The 18,205-nt window shown below is 29.9% G+C and overlaps 4 protein-coding genes across 7 annotated transcripts; 2 read left to right on the top strand and 2 right to left on the bottom strand.

Annotated features, from left to right (window-relative positions):
- Positions 1 to 1,082: 1,082 nt before the first annotated feature.
- LOC122401381 (8-oxo-dGDP phosphatase NUDT18) lies at positions 1,083 to 3,525 on the bottom strand. Its single transcript, XM_043403467.1, has 4 exons — positions 3,250 to 3,525; positions 2,426 to 2,963; positions 1,714 to 1,819; positions 1,083 to 1,579 (listed from the first exon to the last, which is right to left on the bottom strand). The coding sequence occupies exons 1-4, from the start codon at positions 3,353 to 3,355 to the stop codon at positions 1,340 to 1,342; spliced, it is 990 nt and encodes a 329-aa protein (XP_043259402.1). The 5' UTR covers positions 3,356 to 3,525; the 3' UTR covers positions 1,083 to 1,339.
- A 4,288-nt stretch (positions 3,526 to 7,813) lies between these two features.
- LOC122401403 (vang-like protein 2) lies at positions 7,814 to 10,084 on the bottom strand. 2 transcript variants are annotated; one of them, XM_043403499.1, is made up of 4 exons: positions 9,674 to 10,084; positions 8,963 to 9,554; positions 8,726 to 8,884; positions 7,814 to 8,650 (listed from the first exon to the last, which is right to left on the bottom strand). In XM_043403499.1, the coding sequence occupies exons 1-4, from the start codon at positions 9,802 to 9,804 to the stop codon at positions 7,814 to 7,816; spliced, it is 1,719 nt and encodes a 572-aa protein (XP_043259434.1). In that variant the 5' UTR covers positions 9,805 to 10,084. The 2 variants fall into 2 exon arrangements, with proteins under 2 accessions (XP_043259434.1, XP_043259436.1); XM_043403501.1 differs by having other exon boundaries at positions 8,963 to 9,542.
- LOC122401404 (SWI/SNF-related matrix-associated actin-dependent regulator of chromatin subfamily B member 1) lies at positions 8,151 to 14,365 on the top strand. Of its 3 annotated transcripts, XM_043403503.1 has the most exons (8): positions 10,585 to 10,710; positions 10,755 to 10,872; positions 11,248 to 11,710; positions 11,945 to 12,072; positions 12,161 to 12,473; positions 12,555 to 12,731; positions 12,805 to 13,482; positions 14,315 to 14,365. In XM_043403503.1, exons 3-7 carry the CDS (start codon positions 11,259 to 11,261, stop codon positions 12,842 to 12,844), a joined length of 1,110 nt encoding a protein of 369 aa, XP_043259438.1. In that variant the 5' UTR covers positions 10,585 to 10,710; positions 10,755 to 10,872; positions 11,248 to 11,258; the 3' UTR covers positions 12,845 to 13,482; positions 14,315 to 14,365. The 3 variants fall into 3 exon arrangements, with proteins under 3 accessions (XP_043259437.1, XP_043259438.1, XP_043259439.1); XM_043403502.1 differs by lacking the exons at positions 10,585 to 10,710; positions 10,755 to 10,872 and adding an exon at positions 8,151 to 8,268; XM_043403504.1 differs by lacking the exon at positions 10,755 to 10,872 and having other exon boundaries at positions 10,662 to 10,710.
- LOC122401405 (putative tricarboxylate transport protein, mitochondrial) lies at positions 14,359 to 17,784 on the top strand. The gene is made up of 4 exons (XM_043403505.1): positions 14,359 to 14,519; positions 14,960 to 15,394; positions 16,087 to 16,307; positions 16,382 to 17,784. The coding sequence occupies exons 1-4, from the start codon at positions 14,372 to 14,374 to the stop codon at positions 16,562 to 16,564; spliced, it is 987 nt and encodes a 328-aa protein (XP_043259440.1). The 5' UTR covers positions 14,359 to 14,371; the 3' UTR covers positions 16,565 to 17,784.
- The last annotated feature ends 421 nt before the right edge of the window (positions 17,785 to 18,205 follow it).

Raw genomic sequence — 18,205 nt, 5'->3', positions numbered from 1 at the left:
ACTAACATTCTTTGCCTTAATTTCACACTTATTTAATAAAATATTCTATTTACTACAATGAATTGCTTGATGTAACTTTAAGTTATTTTAGACTTTGTATTATACCTTATTCAAGTTATGTATTATAATAACGTGTCTATACAGAGTGTTTCAGGGTTAAACCAAAAAACTACATATGAATTTAGGACCGTAAAACAAACAAATTTTTCCTCTGGAAGTTTGCTCGCAAATGCTTCTTTCAAGAGATATTTACTACTAAAATTAATAAAAGTTAGGAATGGATAACATTGAAATATTTGTACTCAGAACAAATGAAAGGAGCTTTACTTACAGTGCAAACAGCAACAAATTAGTAACCTTTGTTCTGGGAAACACAAATATTTCAATGTTACACATTCCTAACTTTTATTAATTTTAGTAGTAAATATCTCTTAAAGGAAGCAATTGCGAGCATGCTTCCAGAGGAAAAATTTGTTTGTTTTACAGTCTTAAATTCATGTGTAAAGTTTTTCGATTCAACCCTGAAACACCCTATATAATATGTATATCTCAATTTTTTAAATTTGATTAATGATTACTTTCTATATGCCATATATACTTGTGTATATAAATATTTATACTTAATGAACTTCCAGATACATTACATATATTCGTTTTATATATTATCTATATGGAATGTAAATAATAATAATAATAATGTTTGTTTATAATACTTTATAGTGATATAAAAATAAATAAATATCAATGTTCGATTTTGCCTAAAACCTGTTTATTAAAATTTAATGGTATAAAACATTGTTTATCTATAATTTTTAAAATTGAAGCAAAGATCTCTAAAATTTTTTGGTAACAATTCGAAATACTTTCAAGCTTCTTTTCTAACAATTCGGAAATACATATAGTTTGCTTAAAACTAATATTAATTTGTTTATATTATATATTTTTTATAAAACATGATAATATATACTCACATTTATTAAAAAAATCATTGGTTTAGACTAGGATAAATGTAAATTCATAATAATGAAAATTTGTATAAATTGTCATTGTTGAGTATTAATATTGGTTAGATATATCTGGGTTATGTAAATCAAATTTAATATGGATTTATAGTAATATATGCAATAATTTATATATATGAATATTATGGAAATAATCTCTGAAACTTTAAGGTACTACTGTCTTGTATTTCAGCTTATAGTATCTTGATTCTACTAAACAATTTTCAATTTTGGATGTAAAGAAAAATTTAGCACTTAATCGACCATATATTTTGAGCAAAAATTTATATGTAAAATTTGAAATGCTTATGATGTGCAATTAATGTACGCATATTAAATTACCGTATGACGCTTAAAGGCACGGTCATGTTTCGCGGCAGACGATGAGTTATACTTTCAGCTATATTTTCAGGTAATTCATACCAAATGTATTTTCCAATAGTAGGTATATCTTCTACAGGCAGCTTGAATGATATTAATAATGTTACACAAAGTCCATCTCCTCCTTCACCCCCACTGAATTCTATAGACAATATGCCATGTGGTCTATGCTGTGGAACTCCACTACCAAATAGTTCCTAAAATAAGTATTATTATGTACAATTATATTGTAATAACATCATTTTCTAGAAAGAAAATACATGAACATTTTTGTTTATCATATTATAATAGGAGTGTATAATATAACTTTGTATACAAAATAATAACTCACCTCCATAAAGTTATGTAGGGTAGAGAGAAGACTACGATTTGGATTAATTTCACAAATTGGCAAATGAAATGGTGTTGTATCTGATATCACAACATGTAATTGATTCCTGTCGATAAAGTATACCATAAAATTTTTGATATACATTAATTATGTAAGTACTTTGTATAAAATTGTTAACACAAAGATAAATTGTTAGCACTTTTTATTATAAAATTTTGAACATAACATTTAGAGAACTATGCATATTACATGATCAAATTTTAGATAGAATGCTAAGAAGCACATAGTTTAAAAAGTACATTATAAGTTATAGTAATGTAGCACAAAATATTATTGCAGTATAAAATAATATAAAAATATAAATAAAAATTAATGTTTAAAAAAAGATTTGTAAATGTTAGTACTAAAAGTTTTGAAGAAAAGGAAAATATATAAGAAAATAAAACCTTTGTTATAAATGTATATGTACAGGTGCATATGTGTGCATGTGTACCTAGTATACTCCTAGTAACCTAAGCCTTCATCCATAGTCACAGTCATGATTAGATTGTCATTGTTCTGTTATGAAAACTACCACCAGTGACCTGATACTGAAAGCACAAGTACTAAAGGAAAATCAAGCATAAGCAGCAATACATTTATAAAAATAAACTTAAAATTTGAATATAATATAAAATTTTAATAAGAATTACTTCAAATATATTCAACTTACGTTGCCCTTTTCTTTGAAGTAATTGTAAGCCGCAACATAAGTTTGCACAATGATTTATTAACTGGAATTAAATGTGGATGGTGCAAAATATCCTTGTTTGTAACATAATATTTGCCTCTTTCTATTAAAGAAATAATATCATTCGATCTAAGTGTAAGATCATTTACATTATGCACCCAGCATGCTTGCAATGATTCTTCATTTGCTTCTTCTAATGTTTTTAATTTACCACCAGTTATTTTGCCCGTAAAAACAAATCGAAACCATGAACCGGTTGCACATTCAACTACTATCAATGTTTCCGGTGCCAATATAAGACCTGTTTCCTCTAAAACTTCTCTTTTAACAGCATCTATTAAATTTTCATTGGGTTCTACTCTACCAGCTGGTAAATACCACTTTCCATTACAAGAAGCTTTTGCTTCTTGCATCATTAATACTTTGTCCTGATCATTTATGACAACAGCAGCAACAATATATGTTACAGTTTTTTGGCAAATGGGTACATAATTAGATAATGGTTGGACTCCTTTTGTACCTATAATATATGTATAAATTTTTTTTACAAACCATCGATGATAAAATTTCATTATAAAAAAAACGAAATAGGAAGAATGAACATAACTGTATTACAACAAATGTATGAATAATTAATAACTACATACAGTATGACTTCTAACATATTTTTTAAATTTACTTGCAGTTTTGACAATACTGTGCAATATAGACTTTTATTAAAGTTTAAATATTTCAAAATATTTACAAAAGAATAATTTTTCTTAATCAAGATTATGAATACATATAGAAAATACATATATTTTTACCTAGTATGTCATTCGATGCAGCGTGGCTAGCTTCGTGCGTGTCATCAATTTCTAAAGGATTTCCAGCTAATAACAATTCAATTTGTTTTTCAATAGTTAACGACATGTTGCTGCAAATATACTAATAATTTCGATATCTACACACAACAAATATGTAAATTCTATGTTACATATAATGTATCATTCCCACTAATTTAACAGCAGATAAGGTTATAAACAATGTGAAAGTGACAATGATCGCACATGATAAAATTAGACGTTGCATCTAGGTGCGGTTGTAACCATCGGAAGCACTGTGGCCCAGTGTGGCCAGATCGGGTATAATTGAATGCATCGACGTCGACATTAGTAACGATGAACTTCCTTAGCGTCTAACGGAGTGGTGGGGAAAACTCCAACCTCATGTTACGTCCGGTCAACATTTCATGCAACTTCGGGAAGTCGATAAAGAACGTGAACGGGAGCCTTTCCTTCTTGCTCTTGAATAGCTGAAGCCCGCCTTCGCGGCATACAATTTCAAATCTCGACTGCCCAGGCATTTTTACGTTTCGAGCTATACAGGGTGTTCCGTGAATAATGTAAGAACCGGAAATGTGGGGTAGCTGAAACGATTCTGAACAACAATTTCCTTTGCAAAAATGTCGGATGAGGCTTCGTTTTTGAATTATTAACGAAAAACACTGACCACTCACGGCGCGCGCCTTCCGCGCGCTCAGGGCCGTCCGAACTCGGAGAGCCACCGCGCCGGGTAGGTAGCAAGATACGCGTTGAAGATACATCGAGGAACGAATACAAATAATTAAAAATACTACCACTGTAACTGTTACCTAATTCGTTAATTATTACGTAATTAGTAAGTAAATTACTAAATCGAATTTATTAATTATTTGTATTCGCTGTTTCCGAGGAAGAAGGAATAAAATCTCGGAGTTTTTAAGAAATTAACCCTTCGCACCCGAGTGACGCTTCTCGCCAGAGTGTTTTAAAATTAAAATAAGAATTATTATCAGAAAATAAAAATAAATACGGTAAGAACCATTTGTAACCGTTTGTTATTAAAAATATAAAAAACGTAAAAATGCCTGGGCAGTCATGATTCAAAATTGTATGCCATTGACGCGAGGACGGAATTCAGCTGTTCAAGAGCAAGGAGGTAAGGCTCCCGTTCACATTCTTGATCGATTTCCCGAAGTTGCATAAAGTGCTGATCTAACGTAACATGTGGCTCGTGCGGTAAGCGGTAAGATATGTCTGCTTTCCCCACCACCCCGTTAGACGCTAAGTTCATCGTTACTAATGTCAACGGCGATGCACTCAATTATACCTGATCTGGCCACACTGATCAGGAGCAAAGTTACTGTGACGTCATAGGCATAAGCAAATACAAGAACGCCATCAGCCAAAAAATTATTCAAAGTTCAAATGCCGCTTGTGCTCAAAGTAAATGCTAATAAATGCGTTACTAAAATTATTTTAAATAAGTTAACTGTAGCTAAGTCCTTTGGTGTTATTGCACGTAGCGTTTTTTCTAAACTCCTTTTGTTTTCTCTGCCGCCAGAAAATGTAGCATTTTCCAGAGCAGAAAAAACTAGTACTGCAAATTACAAATTTGTATATTGTCAATGCATCCTATATGAAAATATTAACAGCGGAGTCGTAAGATTTTGATGATTATCAATAAAAATAAATTTAAACCAGACCGTATTCGGATTAATTTTAATTATTCGTAGCTAACCAGATTTTTGTTTGCACAAATGTTAGGCGCTTGAACTAAAAAAACAGAAATAGTATTAAGGATGATTTAGAAATAAAATCTGCACAGTTATCCGAGCATTATTTATATGTTAATTAAGTTAAATGATGCTTTCGAACACCATCTGTATATTCTATATGAACGACACTCTTCGATGTGTCGTCATAGGAAAGGGATTATTATTATACTACGAGTTAAATAGACTACGTTTAATTTGGATTAAAATATTTTTATATTATAAAAAGATACGAATTTTAAGTTTAATCAATATCGTTACAATAGAAATAAACTACATTTTCAGTTTATATAGAAAAGCTATTTTTGAAAAGGGACATATAAATGAAATATGGGAAAAAAATATCACGTTTCTTACATTTTATGTATTATTATAAACACACACCTTACACTCGAATACTTTTTTGTAAAGCGATTTAATATTTATAAATAAAATTTGAAATAACAATTTTATTTCTTTATTCTTTACGTTTCATCCTATGCTATTAAAATTCTATTTGTGCGTATGAATCTATACAAAGTACGATAATAAGTTACGAAATTAAGTCGTTAACATATTCTACATAGAATATAAAGTATGCAGTACACCATATCCAAAAGAAGTATATCAGAAAATTAATATTTATACATTAAATGTATATTTTGTTTACCAATTAATACATTCATCATACTCACACATAAATAAAAAGTTTGTAGATAGCTACACACAACAGTAACATTGCATACTTGTAAGAATGGAAAATTATATAAACCAATGTTTATATTATTCGACCTAAGTATGTTTAACTTACTACAATCTTAAATAATATAATTTATGAGCAGAGGCAAGCGATATACATTCTTTTATTACTAAATTGTGATATGTTAAATACTTCTTAGGCATGTATAAATTTGCACTTTTCATATTTAATTATTTTAATTTTTAGTATCCAAATTGAAGTAACGAACAAGAATGCAGTAAATGAATACTATCACACTAAAACTTTTTTGCATAACAAGTCCACTGCTACAATGATCTCCTAATTATACATTTATATGATATACATATCATATGTACATATTTCAATGTGAATGTAGGATAGTATTCTAATTATTTACTGTACATATATCTCAAGCAAGCCTAGTCACAAATACAGTAACATACTATCAGCCTTGTAAAGTGATGTGTTGTAAAATAATAACAATTCAATACAAAAGACATACATTAAGGATAACATAATGTCAGTAGTTACATTGAGTAATATCGGCACACTCAATATGATTGAATGTATAAAATTACATTGATTGTTTTACATTATGAACAATGTAAAACATTCAAATACTTTTAAGAGGTACATATAATGACTATGGTATGGTGTCCAATAATGGAAATGAGCAAATTAATACCTAATCATAACAGGCATACGTCAGAGTATTAGTATAATAAAACAAAAGGAACAAATTTATCAAATGTTTCAAAGAAAAATACTTTCAGTATTTGTTAATGTTTTTCCTTATAACAGGAAAATATGTTATGATCATCATAGTCTATTACGGTAAATTACACATATTTTTTTAAACATGTAGTTGAAAATTTTGAGAATGTAAATTTGTGTAAACAAATGTTTAAAATTTTATTTGTTTATCACAACTGCGAGCTTTTCATATATTTTAAAACTAACGGACATTCCTTAAGTACTTGAAATATTTTCTTAATAATTGTAAAATTATTAATTATTACAAATAATATTAAACATAACCAAATGTATAAATTGTACAAAATTTTAATTACAAAATAACTTCAGCTTCAAATGCGTAAAAATATTAGAAAAAACCTTAATAAGATGTCATGGAAGAAACTTTGAATCTTTGTACTGTATCTAAAAATACAGATGTCACATGTCTAATGTGCAGGATTTATAAATGCATAATTATATTCACAAACAGAACATTATATAAATACATTACAGGAATGTACATTTTTCCCTATTTAGAATATTTCGCTTTGACATTTTTCCCCTACATTTGTAAAAATTCTTGTCATAATGGAATTAAATAAATAAAAAAAATATTTTGTGATGAATGCCTACAAATATTAAACGCATAATAAGTATTGTGTTAATGTTTATAGTTTCAATGCACTTTCAGAACACTATTGTTTCGACTATAATTTTATGTATTTGCTTAATGTTTATAACAGTATTGTAGCTTTGTACGTTTTTAATTAAAACAAAAGTATTCTATTCAAGAATAATGAAATATCCTTCAATTATTATACATCTACTAAAAACTAAGATATTAGTTTTGATTTCTATTAGGCAAAATTTATATAAAATATCAAAAACTTATTTTGATTCTCTATGAATGATATGCAAAATAATGAAATAAATAAATATATATGCGTTTATGATATGAAAAATTGAACGTTTTATCTGAAATTACAAATGTAAAAATTATATTGTCTTTTATCCTCCAATTATTTATAGCAACAAAAAAGCTATAAATAATTTCATTAATGTGAACATTTTTATGATAGCGCATAGAAAACTATTTTGCTATTTGCAAAATTACTATTCATCTGAAAATATACTCTAAAAAAATTTTGTCATTATTGTATGCAATATATACTATATGCTTCAATGTATTTGCTTGCTATAATTATATTCAATTCACAATACTTACAAATTTATTATTGTGGAGTTCTTTTAATTATATACAGTAAAAAACTACTCGTTTTTAATGAGTTTTACATTCATTAAAACTATAAATACCTAATCGCAAATTATCTTGAAAATTTGTAATTATTTTAAAGCGTTACTAGACCGATGTTTCAGAATTTAATCTTAATAGGAATTTATTAGATTTCGGATGTGCAAGTTGTTCTGTAAGATGGAAATGTGGTAAATGGTATGCTGTACATAAAAGGGCTACTTCACCTTGCCTTAATTGAAATTCGCAACCGTTAGCAAGAGATCGTGAAGGTAATTCTCCCTCGCAGACTAAGGCCCAATGATGCGAATGTTTTTGTCTCTCCTTCTCATTTGAAAGAACAGGGCTAGTTACAAAAAAGGGTTCCAAAAATGCACGTGGCGCTGCGTCTTGTGCCAAACACCGTGCTAATCGATTTAAAATAGATTCAACAGAATGACGCGGTTGTTGTCGTGTCACTCTCAGATACTTTTGTAGTGCTCTTGCCATAGACGGAAATACTGCTTGTGCAGCTTCCATAGGATCCATGGGACCAGGATTTGGAGTTGATTCCACTTCTGAATGTAAACGTTTAATGTGTGCAAATGCTTCTTCGGCAGCAGTGATTAATCTCGCTCTGCGCTTTCTTACTCTACGTTCGTAATCATGTTCTTCATAAAAACGTTCATTATGGCTAGAATCCCTACGACGAGTTTGCGTAGTTATAACTGCTCTATCACCGCTACCTCCTCGTGATTGAACGCCACTTGTTACTCCTCCATCAACTTCGTAAAATTTGAAGCTCGATTGTTTTCTACCAGACTTTGATACAGGCAGTCTTTCCAAGTACGGATTATAGATAGGAAATTCTGTATAATACCTCTCTAAAACCCATACTGCTGCCCGTTGTATCGACAATTGTCCAATTGCGTAAGATCGCGATTCACCATCCGGTGATCTTACAACCTTAAATATTAACATGTAATTATTATAATAATTAGGGAAAATATAAAATACAATACAAAACTTAAATATATATACTTTCAGATAAAACACAGGTTGTTGATGACGGATTTCAATGAGTAATATAGCAATATAATGTATGAACAATAGAGTATCTGCAAGAGTACCAGCATAATTTACTAAATTTTTGTACTCTGTTATTTCACCATTAGCAGCAGTCTTAGCACTCTCAGTGACCTAAAATTTATGATAATGTTCCATATATGTATATCGTGATTAATGAACAGTGTCAGAATACTTAATAAAATCATATACCTGAACAACATAAAATAGCCAATAAGTACTAATGCACAATGTAGTAAGAAGTAACACTCCAGTTCTGAATAAAAATATACGAGGCATAGTAGCATTTCGTGAACGTAAAAACACAGCCCAACTCCCAATACCTAGTAGCACCAGTTTAAAGGCTAAACCTAGCAATTGGCCTTTGCATTCTGCATTACACGACAACAACTGTAGTTTTTGTTGCATTGTTAAAACTGTTGTAGAGTCAGGAAAAAATCCTAATTTAGGCAGTATGACCATAGCTATAGGGCTAAGAAAGGCGCTTAGTCCGATTATCATTGCTATAACAGGACCCACAAACCGATTACAGGAACTAAATGATCCATCATTTTCATTTGGCCAATGGCTCACATCTTCAGTTGACTCCGATCTATCGGAAGTATTTCCAGTAACAGCTGTGGTATTTTCACCCCAATTTTCATCCTGAGGCAAGATCTGTACTTCAATAACTTCTTGACCCAAATTATCAACACTATCGCCTCTTACATTAACAGTTGTTTGAAAGGGAGCCATCTCGCTAGTATCCAAATTATGCCTCTCTTTCCTCTGACTACGACTGGTCCTTTTAAAAAGATATTCATATTAAGAGGACAAAAAATTCATCCACAAATATTATAATTGTATAAATGACACTGTATTGAACATGCTTTAAGTAATGCAGTTTTAAATAGATCAAAATACCGGGTACTTCGATGCGAATGTTGTCTGTGATGAGATTTCGAACTATGAGTCCGATGGTGTTTTTGAGAAGTCCTGCTATGATGGCTATGGCTATGCTCGCTAGCCCCCGATTTTACACTCTCCGTCTCCATTCCCCGGCAAAGGCTACCGCCTTCCTACTACCCCATAAGAACATACCCTCTTCCACTCGTAACCGAACGCCAGCCACATATACGTAGTACTATATCACAATTGTAAAATTGAAACTGTCGAATTATAAAATAGTACGCTATGGATAAAGAATCTTAAGAGCATTCTCTGTGCATACAATTTTTTGCACCTCCGACATCTTAAAATACGCAGTGAGTTTCTCGAAAAATCGAATTTGTACCATCCACAAAATAAATATTATGACAAGGTTGTCTTTTTTAATGCAATTTTCTATTAACGTATTAAAAAACAGACGCCGACACGCCTAACGTTTATTATTCCCCACCCCCTCTGTCTTGTAACCACATTCCAGAATAATTGTTAGGGAAAGACAGTAACATACGCATGATTTCCTAGGGATGTTTACGTCATAACAGAAATGTGGATATTTTTTTAAAAATGTTAATATATTCGGTATAAAAGGAGTAAATAAATTTAATCATCATACACTTCTTTTTAATTATAAATTACTGTATAGGAATTATTTAACAACTCGACGTAGCATTGAAAACAGATCAAAGTTTTGGCGCCAGATTAGCCGGATACAATACATTCAATGCTGATAGCACAGCCGACTCTAGTAAATACGAGCTATCCTGCAAGAGTCTGATTTTGCACTAGATAGACAGAGACACACAAATGCTGTGTACTCTTTCTATTAAATACAAAATCAGACTCTTACAGTTTTACTGTTTTTCGTTCAGCATGGTTAGTACTGGAGTCGGCTGTGCTGATAGTTATCTGTAGTTATCTTTAAAACATACCTTTAAGATTTTTATTGTTATTTTAACGAAACCGACGCAACAATTGACCAAAATATTTAAACGATTGGTCGTTTGTTCTTTGAGGTGAGTTTATATCCCTTACATAAGTATACTTTAACAAAAAATAGTGTATTATAGATTACCAATCACAAAAGCAATACATTCAATGCTTTATGCTGCATTTATGCCAATAATTAATAAATGTATGACAGATGTAAAGTGATAAGCAACCGGCAACACAGATAGGTAAACAATACAACATGTAAACAATAATAGTGATGATAAACAATACAATATTTTGAATTATTCGATGTGTGGTTATAAACTTGTACATTCTATAACTTTTATAAAAAAAACTTATTTAACCATTTTCAATGTTGTTTAATTTACTATAATTTTTATATTTTTTACAATAATTAAAAAAATGTAGAAAAATAATCATTGAAAATTATTATAATGTAATAATATGACAATGGTTTTTAGTCAGAAGGAAAATTATATTTTAATTGTTTATGAAATTAATCTTTTGTTTGCCTAACTTTGATTTTTTCAAATATTTTGTTTCTTATGTACCAATTTTTAAATATTTGCATTATGTGTGAATTGTATATGTTTGTTTAGATACCATAAATATGGCTTTGCGCACATATGGTGATAAACCTATAAGTTTTCAAGTAGAAGAAAATGGAGAGTACTATTGTATTGGATCTGAAGTGGGCAATTATTTACGCCTATTTCGAGGATCATTATACAAACGTTATCCTGGAATGTTCAGGAGATCCATTACAAATGATGAGCGTAAAAAGCTAGTAGAACTTGGATTAAGCCAACATGTACTTGCATCTAGTGTATCACTTTTAAGAGCTAGTGAAGTAGAAGATATTATTGAAGGCAATGATGATAAATATAAAGCTGTATCAGTACATTCAACAGAACCTCCAGCCCCTAGAGAAGGAAAATCAAAAAAATCAATGCCTTGGGTGCCTAGTTTACCAAATAGTTCACACCTAGATGCTGTGCCTCAAGCCACACCTATTAATCGTAATAGAGTACATAATAAGAAAGTCAGAACATTTCCCTTGTGGTAAGTGTTACATTCTACAGATTGTTAAATTAATATTTAATGTAACATGCACATTTATAACAAATTTATTTTTTTATATTTTATATGGGAAATGATATTCAAATATGATTTTTGACACAATAAAAGCTTGCATTGCACATATGAAAAATATGTGTAATTAAGTTTTTATCTTAGATAATAATGAATGTAAAATTAATGTAAAATTGTATATGTGAATACAAAACATTTTCCTAGTTTCGACGATACAGATCCATCAGCAAATTTAGAAAATGCAGCTCAACAGGAGATGCTGGTTCCAATTCGTTTAGATATGGAGATTGAGGGACAAAAGTTGAGAGATACTTTTACATGGAATAAAAATGGTATGTTTACTTGTGTAATGTAATTTATACATTAAAAAATAACTATAGTAGTGTGTCACACACATTAATAAAGTAATTTTACTTACAGAAAGCCTTATAACACCAGAACAATTTGCTGAAGTTTTATGTGACGATTTAGATTTAAATCCATTAACATTTGTGCCAGCTATTGCACAAGCTATAAGACAACAAATAGAAGCCTTCCCACAAGAAACCATTCTAGAAGATCAATGCGATCAAAGAGTTATTATTAAGTTAAATATACATGTGGGTAATACATCTTTAGTAGATCAAGTAGAATGGGATATGTCTGAAAAAGAAAATAATCCTGAAAAATTTGCAATGAAACTGTGTGCTGAGTTGGGTCTTGGTGGAGAATTTGTTACTGCGATTGCTTATAGGTAAGTGTGAATAATTTACATTTATATATTTTTATATAGATTACTTGTAAGTAATTTAATATAAATCAAAATGATTTTTAGTGTTCGCGGACAACTATCATGGCATCAAAGAACATATGCGTTTTCTGAAGCCCCTCTGCCTACAGTGGAAGTACCTTTTAGGCCACCCTCAGAAGCTGATCAATGGGCACCGTTTTTAGAAACATTAACAGATGCAGAAATGGAGAAGAAAATACGCGACCAGGATCGAAATACGCGGTAATGATTACTATATTACGCGATCGTATGCAAAAAGTGAACAGTTAATCGCAATGTCTGTGTTTTATTTCAGGCGTATGAGACGTTTAGCAAATACTACACCAGGATGGTAAAACATGTAAATTGCAATGATAAATTAAAATGGTAACAATAACAGAATATGGCATCCTATACGTCAGGGGTGAGGAACTGGCGGCCCACGAGCCGATATTAGCCCTTACTCCTACTTTATAGAAAAGCAAACACCGCTACAATCGTTTGACTCCTATCATACCATTACTCCCTTCAAATTCTAAAAGAAAGTAAATGCAGCAAGTGGTAGTTAACATGCTGATAGTGAGAGATCTGACTAACTCGGAATGAAATTCATGCGGTCCACGGCGAATAAAAAATTCGTCGGCCCTGCTATATGTAATTGAATAGAATTGCTCAGGGAACGTTCACTTTGTCCATATTTTAATTTTCTTAAACCATAAATGTAACAACACTTTTATGCTAAATTTTAGACAGTAAATAAAATGCATTCAGATATGCAAGTATTTGCATATTTACCAGAAGTACGATACAACAAATTAATGTAAAAATATATCTATGATTTATGGTCTGCCATTCAAACATTTGTTATCTCATTATAGTCACTCTCTGTTTCCATGTTTTTTATTACACATGGCTGTATTCATTATTACTGTTACATAACACAAAAAATAAAAACGTTCCTGATAGTATGCCATACTTCAACTGTTCATGAAATGTAAGTCATATCATAATTATTATGAAGAAATATTTACAATGGCGAAGAGAAATTAAAAATATTCTACCAATTTCGGACTGTTAAATTAAAAACAAATTGACCTAGAAAGTTCTCATCGATTTTTATAAATTTTAATACAATATTTACTATGTGAGTAAATAGATTATATATCAATTTTAATTTTACATCCACTTTATTTTTACCTAATCATTGAACCTTAATTAGTTTTACCATAAAATATAATGTTAAATAATAATTCACGGATTAATAATCGTATATTAAACAAAATATTTTGTTACAAGACATTCCAATCTCCTTAGAAATTATACGATTTAAAGTTTCATTTCTTGAATAAAAATGTTAATTATACACTTGAATCTGATTTGTGTTAATTGCTTTAAAATTCATAGTATTTTATATATGTGAGTTGAATAAAATGAATAATAAAAATAAGGATCATAAGTAACATTAGTAAGTAGAAAAGACGTTTTATTTAAAGTATTTAACAGAAAAGATTGTTATAATTAAGTGAAAAGAATTAATATAAAAAAATTATACATGTATATACATATGAGGCACACAAATCATTAAAGAAATAGAATTTTGTGATAAGTATATAAAATTCGTAAAACAGACGAACCATTGATTATATCATGTAAAAAGATGTCGAAGACCTCATTTACCCCACCCGTTATCGGCCCTTTGATTCTTTCAATTCTTTGATATGAAACATAATTTGCGAGATAACGTATAAAGCGCGAGTAAAAGAAGTTCTTTAAGGAAGGGGAACATTGCTACGCGCATCGAAACGTACAATTATTAATCGACTCAGTCCAGGTTTGACGTTTAACGGGATAAGGCTACGGACAAACGGAAACGAATCTGGAAAATGGATTTCAGTTGGTTAATCTATAAATCGTTACAAGAGCCAAGAACAATTTCATTGTTCCATAATCCTTTTCCCAGTAGACCTTGGTTGACGGACACCGGAGCTGCAGCAGCGGTTACTGGCGGTGGCTTAAAGGGAATTATAGCTGGTAGGCTTTTTTTTTTATATATATACACATAATATTTCTTGAACAGTCTTCTGCCTCTTAATGATGTGTGCTCAGTGCCCTTTGCCACTTGCCGAAAAAGACCAATAAAATGTAAACATGTTAAGTGAGAGTGCGAGAGACATGCGAACGAATAGAGGCAAAGGAGAGAAAGAGAAAGATAAACTTTGAGCCAGCGCATTCAAACGCGTGATAGTTTCAAAGGTTGAAAAATATTTAACCTTGACAATATGTAGTAAAACTATTCTTAATTTCATGGCACGTGTATCGTCATTCATGAGTGAAACGGTTTTACATATTTCTCGTTTAAATACATAGAAGAATATTAATTTTCAATGAAACTTATTTATTTGCAATTATTTAAAACATTTTTTACTATCAATAGACTAAAATATTAACCACATTATGAATTTACTTCTTAGGAGGTATAACTGGTGGCATAGAAATATGTATTACATATCCAACTGAATATGTAAAAACACAATTACAACTTGATGGAAAATCTGGTGCTAGTAAACAATATACTGGAGTATGGAATTGTTTGACAAAAACTGTAAAAAATCATGGATTTTTTGGCCTATACAAAGGCCTTTCAGTATTAGTTTATGGTTCAATACCTAAATCAGCAGTACGTTTTGGTTCTTTTGAAACAATAAAAGGAGTATTGGTAGATGAAAATGGCAAACTTAATACTAGTACTAGCTTATTAGCAGGAATGTGTGCTGGTGTATCTGAAGCTATTCTTGCAGTTACTCCTATGGAGGCCATTAAAGTAAAATTCATTAATGACCAACGATCTGCTAATCCAAAATATAAAGGTTTCTTACATGGAGTAAGAATGATTGTTAAGGAATATGGTAAATAACTTTTTGTTTAATATCTTTAATAATAATTTTATTAAAACTTCAATACAATAGTATCAAAGAAAACTAAAAAATTTAGTCATTTTCTTTTAGTCTAAATACAAATGTAATGAACTTGTCTTGAACTGTATGCATAACCAACCTAATCATCTTTGAAAAGAGGTCAAGTTATATTGCATAGTTCTCAGGTTACACACGTGACCATGTAGTACATTAGTGCCTATAATATTCAGTCATATTATGTTGTATATTTGTGACTGTATTTAACCAAATATTTAAGACAGAGTACCTGGATAATCCATTTTGCTTTTAAAGATAGAAAAATATGTTTGAGATGGAAGTTATTTGATTTCATAGGGGATATACTGTGGTAACATCTTTTTTATTCCAAATGTAAGCATCAGACATTTCAAATCATTTTTTTTTCTTTAATGAAACTATACATTTTATTTATCTTCTAATAAAAGCTTGTAAAAGAAATAAAAAACTAGGTTGTTCTATTAAAGAAGAAAAGTGATCTTCAAATATTCCACTTCTAGAAGACTACCACCATTCTATATCCTCTAAAAAATCAAAGAACTTCTATCTCAAACATTCTTTTCTATTTTTAAAAATAAATGAGTTATCAAGGTGGCTTGTAAACTTAAACACAAATATTGTTTACATATACAATTTTCTTTATTTAGGATTTAGAGGTATATATCAAGGATTAACACCTACAATTTTGAAACAAGGATCAAATCAAGCAATTAGGTTTTGTGTTATGAACACATTACAAAACTGGTATAGAGGTGGAGACAAAGATGTAGTTATACCAAAATTATTTATTGGTGCATTCGGTGCATGTGCTGGCGCATTATCAGTTTTTGGAAACACTCCTATTGATGTAGTAAAAACTAGAATGCAGGTATGAATTTCAGAACTTTCATAAAATTATGACTTTTTTACAAGTATGGATTATTAATTTGAATATGTTTTTAGGGTCTAGAGGCCTCGAAATACAAAAATAGTATAGACTGCGTGGTTCAGATATGGAAGAATGAAGGCCCAAGTGCATTTTATAAAGGAACTGTTCCAAGACTAAGTAGAGTATGTTTAGACGTTGCCATCACATTTATGATCTATGATTCCTTCATGGAACTTTTCAATCGATTCTGGCCTTGAAAATGGTTAAATTTGTATAATATACTCCATACATATATTCCATAATAATAGTGCAAATGTAGCTTTCATAATTAAATACATTTTGTAATTGTACAATATATTTATAGCAATACTTTTTTAGAAACGTTTTTACTTTAAATGCGATTCATAAGTATGTTATTATGATACATAATTTAATCAACGAAAATTAAAATAAAACATGTTTTTTCAAAGTAAAACTACCGTTTTTGGTAGTAATTAGTCACAACACTGAAAGCTACAGTTGCATTATGTGCAAATTCCGTTATATATATACACACATACATACGTATATATATATATACATATGTATACATCTTTTTTTATTTAATGTACAATTTATTTGTTAGAGGGAAATTCTAAAGTGTATTTAATTTATAGTGATTTCAATTCTATCTGAAGATATTGCTTTTTTTCAACGGTGTTCCATCAGTTTTCTAATGTAGTTTAAAATATTATTAAATACTTAACATTCCTATACATGTACATGATATGCATAAGTTTTGTATATCATTTATTTCAAGAAATAATGGTGTACAGTTTAGTACAAAATAAAATGTTTATTGACCTGTTCGAGGGGAAATAGATTGATATTTTTATGAATTTTTTTTCAATGATTATCATATACATATTAACAAAGTTCAAATGAAATAAATATAGGTAGTAAAAACGGAGGTTTAAAAGCTTATTGGTTACTAAAAACTTATTGACAGTCATCTAACCAGGCACGTCTATCGTTAGAGTCCCTCACGCGACTCGTTCCCTTTCCATATACCGTTGTTATGTTACCTTGTGGTCCTATTTCTACTGAAATTTCACTTATAATGCAAAAGACGATACGCTAATGTTCGCATTGAACGTGTATCATATAACACGATATCAGTCGGCCTGTGGTATCATGTTAATGGAACAGAGCGTGAAGGAAGGCGCTTAAGCTCTAGACATTCGTTTGGACATGCCTGATCTACATAATACAAATGCCATTAACTAAAACAGTTTACAGATACATATACACTGCTTTAAATATGATAATCTTCGCTCAGATATTGTAATTTATTCCAAAATTAATCGAACGTTAACATTTTATTGTAGCGGCTGTGACATTGAAATAGTTTTATAAAAGTTCCTTCAAAATAGAAATCTCATAATCACATAACAAATGTAGAATGTCTATTTTATTACTTCAATTAAAGAAAACTATTCCTGCCCATAACATTTTATATACAAAGGGAATAGTATTTTTAGAAACATAATAATTTTTTAATACTACAATTGAAACTCTGTACATGGAAAGCAATTTACATTTTTGTACATATCTGTGAATAAAATAAGTGATTTTGTTATTTTTTATGAATGTAAATAATTGTGACATATGGAACAATAAAATATATTTTTAATGTATATGAAGGATATGATTACTAGTTCTAATTTTTAAAATTAATCTATTATATTACGTAATATAGATTGACTCAAGTATTATAGTAAGTAAAGTTCTATTGGAAATTATATAGGTATACAAGTATTGAATTATTATAAAAAAATAATGTATTTTGCTTTGTAAAACACTATGCATGAAACAATTGTAATTAAAGCAATACATCGGTTACAAAAATAATTCAAAAA

Source organism: Colletes gigas, unplaced genomic scaffold, assembly GCF_013123115.1.
Source record: "Colletes gigas isolate AHSC1104 unplaced genomic scaffold, ASM1312311v1 Colletes_gigas_Sc00024, whole genome shotgun sequence".
In the NCBI taxonomy this organism is placed as follows: Eukaryota; Metazoa; Arthropoda; class Insecta; order Hymenoptera; family Colletidae; genus Colletes; species Colletes gigas.
This window is presented reverse-complemented; position numbering and strand designations above follow the sequence as displayed.

Bases quoted from the DNA above. Each gene is read 5' to 3' on its own strand.
- LOC122401405 (XM_043403505.1), top strand. From the start codon at position 14,372: ATGGATTTCAGTTGGTTAATCTATAAATCGTTACAAGAGCCAAGAACA. The intron at 15,395-16,086 runs GTAAATAACTTT...TTCTTTATTTAG, and splicing joins AATGATTGTTAAGGAATATG to GATTTAGAGGTATATATCAA. The intron at 16,308-16,381 runs GTATGAATTTCA...ATATGTTTTTAG, and splicing joins TAGTAAAAACTAGAATGCAG to GGTCTAGAGGCCTCGAAATA.
- LOC122401403 (XM_043403499.1), bottom strand. From the start codon at position 9,804: ATGGAGACGGAGAGTGTAAAATCGGGGGCTAGCGAGCATAGCCATAGC. The intron at 9,555-9,673 runs GTATTTTGATCT...TCTTTTTAAAAG, and splicing joins CATTCGCATCGAAGTACCCG to GACCAGTCGTAGTCAGAGGA. The intron at 8,651-8,725 runs GTATATATATTT...TTAATATTTAAG, and splicing joins AACCTGTGTTTTATCTGAAA to GTTGTAAGATCACCGGATGG.
- LOC122401404 (XM_043403502.1), top strand. From the start codon at position 8,232: ATGGGACCAGGATTTGGAGTTGATTCCACTTCTGAAT. The intron at 12,073-12,160 runs GTATGTTTACTT...TTTTACTTACAG, and splicing joins TTTTACATGGAATAAAAATG to AAAGCCTTATAACACCAGAA. The intron at 12,732-12,804 runs GTAATGATTACT...GTTTTATTTCAG, and splicing joins GACCAGGATCGAAATACGCG to GCGTATGAGACGTTTAGCAA.
- LOC122401381 (XM_043403467.1), bottom strand. From the start codon at position 3,355: ATGTCGTTAACTATTGAAAAACAAATTGAATTGTTATTAGCTGGAAAT. The intron at 1,820-2,425 runs GTAAGTTGAATA...CTTTATCGACAG, and splicing joins ACTTCAAAGAAAAGGGCAAC to GAATCAATTACATGTTGTGA. The intron at 1,580-1,713 runs GTGAGTTATTAT...TACTTATTTTAG, and splicing joins CCCTACATAACTTTATGGAG to GAACTATTTGGTAGTGGAGT.